The sequence below is a fragment of the Nicotiana sylvestris genome, chromosome 10 (genome assembly GCF_000393655.2).
Source record: "Nicotiana sylvestris chromosome 10, ASM39365v2, whole genome shotgun sequence".
NCBI lineage: Eukaryota > Viridiplantae > Streptophyta > Magnoliopsida > Solanales > Solanaceae > Nicotiana > Nicotiana sylvestris.
Genome location: NC_091066.1, coordinates 20,080,892 through 20,084,820, shown reverse-complemented (window position 1 = coordinate 20,084,820; position 3,929 = coordinate 20,080,892). Strand labels below are relative to the sequence as shown.

Here is a 3,929-nt window from a genome sequence, read left to right as displayed (position 1 = left end):
GTAATATCTTCCATTTTCCTGACTCCCAAATCTCCCTCATCTTTAGGTAAGCAAAGATTATTCCAGGAGGACCAGTGATAGTTGTTTTTTCCTTCAGAAGACCCCTAAAAGAAATTGTTGAAGTGTTTTTCCATAAGCTTGATGATGTCTTTGGGAGGGTTCATAGCAGATAAAATGTAGGTAGGCAAGGATTGGAGGACATGTTTGATTAAGGTTATCTTCCCTCCGTAGGAAAGCATCTTCCCCGGCCAACCGTTGAGTCTTTTCACAATTTTGGCTAGCATGCCATCAAAGATGCTAATTTTCTTCATGCCATTGTAGATTGGACATCCGAGATAATTGAAAGCAAAGGGCTTGTCCATATAACCAGAATTTCTTCTGATTCTATTAATTCTACTAGCAGAGGTATTCGGAGCAATAACAAAGAAACTCTTGTCGTTGTTCACTCTTTGACTCGATGCTTGTTCATACCTTCTTATCCGACTCTTAGTGAGTTTTATCGAGTACTTATCACCTCCAATGAATATTATTATGTCATTGGCATAAGCAAGGTATGTAATGATAGGACCTATATGGTCCATGGAGAATGGGGTGAAGTTATTGTGAGTAGCAAGGTTGTTTAAGGACCTGGACAGTAACTCGGCTCCAATAATGAACAGGGAAGGAGATAGCGGGTCACCTTGTTTGAGACGTTGCAAAGATGTGAAGAAGCCTTTTCTAAACCCATTAATAATGATAGAATACCACACATCACTAACAAATCTCCAAATGATATCAATCCATGCTTCTGAAAAGCCAAATTTCTCATGACAGCCATTAGAAAATTCCACGACATTCTATTGTAGGCTTTAGCCATATCCAGCTTGATAACCACATTACCCCCGTTATTGTTCTGCCTTATGTTGCGGACAATTTCTTGTGCTAGTTGCACATTGTCAGTAATCATCCTGCCCTTGACGAAACCACTTTGATTAGTGAAAATTATTTTCTCAAGTATATGGTTCAGTCTTCTAGAAAGAATCTTAGAAATGATTTTGCTGGTGAAGTTGCTCAGGCTAATAGGCCTGAACTCAGAGAAGTTGGTTGGGGAGTCGACTTTGGGAATTAGAATCAGACATGTATGATTATAGAATTTGGTCATGCCCTTGCCATTAAAAAAGTTCTACACAAAGTCTACAATATCATTCTTAATGATATTCAAGCATTTTTTATAGAAGGTGCCATTAAAACCATCCGGTCCCGCTGCACTTGAAGCATTCATACTAAACACGGCATCCCTGATCTTATCCTCGTCAGGTATTGCATTAAGCAGATTATTATCTTCCTTAGTGATACAGTTAGGAATACAGTTGAGGACCTCATGATTATTGAATTGATGTTGGAGGTTAAACAAATGCTTGAAGTGATGCACAGCCACCTTTGAAATATTTTCATCCCCTTGGACCCATGAGCCATTATGATCCTTGATCGTGTGAAGATGGAGTCTACATCTCCTGTTTCTAATTAAACTATGGAAGTATTTAGTGTTGATATCCCCTTCTTCATACCATTTCTGTTGCGCTTTTTGTCTAAGGATGGCATTTTGCATACCTAGCCACTTGATGCATTTTGCCTGCCCTTTATTGAGCTCCTCTCTGGATTGATCTGTGTTGTTAAGAGTGTCAATCTCTTCCAAGTTTACCATTTTTGCTTCCCATATGTTAACTTGTTCAAAAATATTTCCAATCTTCTCTTTCGACCATCTAGTGAGACTCTTACTAAGAAGTTTCATTTTTTTTGCAGCCTCCACATGGGATTTCCAGGAACTTGAGTTCTCCAAACCTCTTCTACCGGGTTCATAAATGATGGTTGCTCAGCCCAGAAATCTAAGAATCTAAAGTATTTGATGCCAGCTTGAGGATCTTTTTGACATTTGATGAGTAGAGGCTTAAGATCTGATCCAGTTCTACCAAGGTGCTTGACCATATTAATCTGGAAAATTTGGGTCCATAGGTCGTTAACAAAGACTCTGCCGAGTCTTTTCCAAATCCTTTTTCTAGCACTCCAGTTGTTGCACCACGTGAATTTAGGTCCTACAAACCCCAAATCCACCACCTAGCAATTGTCCATACAGCTACTAAACTCAAAGCTTCTGTGCATTCTGTGAGGATTGCCCCCTTTTTTTTTATCTGGGTCTAGTATTACATTGAAGTCACCCCTAATGCACCAAGGACCTTTGATGTGAGTGTGGATGTCTTCCAAACTACTCCAAATCTCTCTCCTTTCATTCTCAGTACATTTGGCATATACTGCAGTGACATATAGATCACAATTAGCGGGGGTGTATTGCATCTTCATGGTAAGCTGCTGCTCCTTATTGTCGACCACACTAGTTTGGTAGTTCCCTGACCAAAGGAACCAAATCTTACCATTTGTGTTGGCCATATTGTGTTGAAAGCCAAGGAATTTCATATATTTGTCAATTTTACTAATGCTAATGAAAGATTAAAAATTGCTACTAGCTCTACTTTGTACATTTTGATGAGTTTTTTAAGTCTGGGAATGACTTTTTTTGATTTCACACCTCTAATATTCCAAAAGATGGAATTAATCATGAAGTCGAGGGAAGATTAGTTTGTACTCCCTTCCACATTGGAAGAGTTCTGCTTCTCTTTAGTTTTCTTTCCCATCTTTTTGCTTCTGTTTCTGTTTTTGCTCTTTTGGACCAGTGAGAATCCCTCATTATCTTCTTGGTTGCTTTGGGCATTTTGTATTTGGTCTTCAAAAATCCTCACTGTAACTTTATTTATGAATTCACCTCTATCTGTTGATTAGTTTTCTTCATAGAGTAAGGTTTATTTGTCAATGACTGTGGAGATTCTAGGTCTAGTTGAACCACCATATTAATCCCCGGCATTGCTTTGATCTCTAAAGGTATGCTGACTGATCCCTTATTAGTTGTGAGATATTTGATTAGGTCATGTTGAGCTTGTTCAATGTTGGTATGTTGACTGCTCCCTTCCTTTTCTTGAGCCATATGAATTTGAATGTTAGAGGATTCTTGCACCACCTGTTTTGACCCTTCAAAATTTTTGTTTGTTGGAATGGATTTACTACACTCTTTGGAGTTATTGCTAGAGTCAGTGTCTCTGTTATCATCATTGTTTCCTATATCAAGGTCCACACCAGCATCACTGCTTTCATCTTTTTTTTCCTGTTCTTGTTGTTGTCGATTGGCTTGATCCACCTTGCCTTTGTTAAACCTTTTATTGCCGCTGACTTGACACCATATAGGTTTAAATGACACTTTAGATTTCTTTTGGGGAGTCTCTTTTTTTGCTGATTTTCCTCCTTTTTGGAAGTTCTGGTTTTGATGTCATTGCTTTCAACCGCCTGTTCATTGTGTTGAATGGACATACTGTATTGGAGAGTACCATTCTGCTAAAAGTTTTCTTTCTCATCAACTTGTTTGGTTGCCTCCTTCTCTGTAACTTGTTTGGTTGCATCATTCTACATAATCTTTGGCTTTTGCTCTATACCTATGTATCTGCTGCCATCCTTAATTCCTTGAGCCTTTTCAATCTCATTGATTGTGGTAAGATCTGATTCAATAGCCTTTTTATTCCTCTTGATCTCAGCTTCTTTGTCCTCTACTGCTTTCTTTCTTTCAATTGCCCGGCAATTTATCAAATTGTGACCAAATTTTCTACAGTACTTGCAGTACTTAGGAATTCTTTCATACTCGAGTTTTTGAACAAATCCTTTTTGAGGAGCATTTTCATATACTTGTTCCACATACACAGAATCTGGTTGTGCTTTTAACAAATCAATTTCTACTCTAACCTTAGCTACACTTGGTCTTGTTCTGCCCCTAATCGCTAGTCCATTTCGAGTGGAGTTCCCACAGTGCTAAGCACTTGTTTTACATAATGACATGTATGCATATGAAA

General features: G+C 38.4%; 1 protein-coding gene across 1 annotated transcript; it reads right to left on the bottom strand.

Moving 5' to 3' along the window:
• Nucleotides 1-1,162: 1,162 nt before the first annotated feature.
• LOC138879075 (uncharacterized) lies at nt 1,163-1,771 on the bottom strand. Its single transcript, XM_070158648.1, has one exon. It carries the CDS (start codon nt 1,769-1,771, stop codon nt 1,163-1,165), a length of 609 nt encoding a protein of 202 aa, XP_070014749.1.
• Between the last annotated feature and the right edge of the window lie 2,158 nt (nt 1,772-3,929).

Coding starts and splice junctions, on each gene's coding strand:
- LOC138879075 (XM_070158648.1), bottom strand. CDS start 1,771: ATGAAACTTCTTAGTAAGAGTCTCACTAGATGGTCGAAAGAGAAGATT.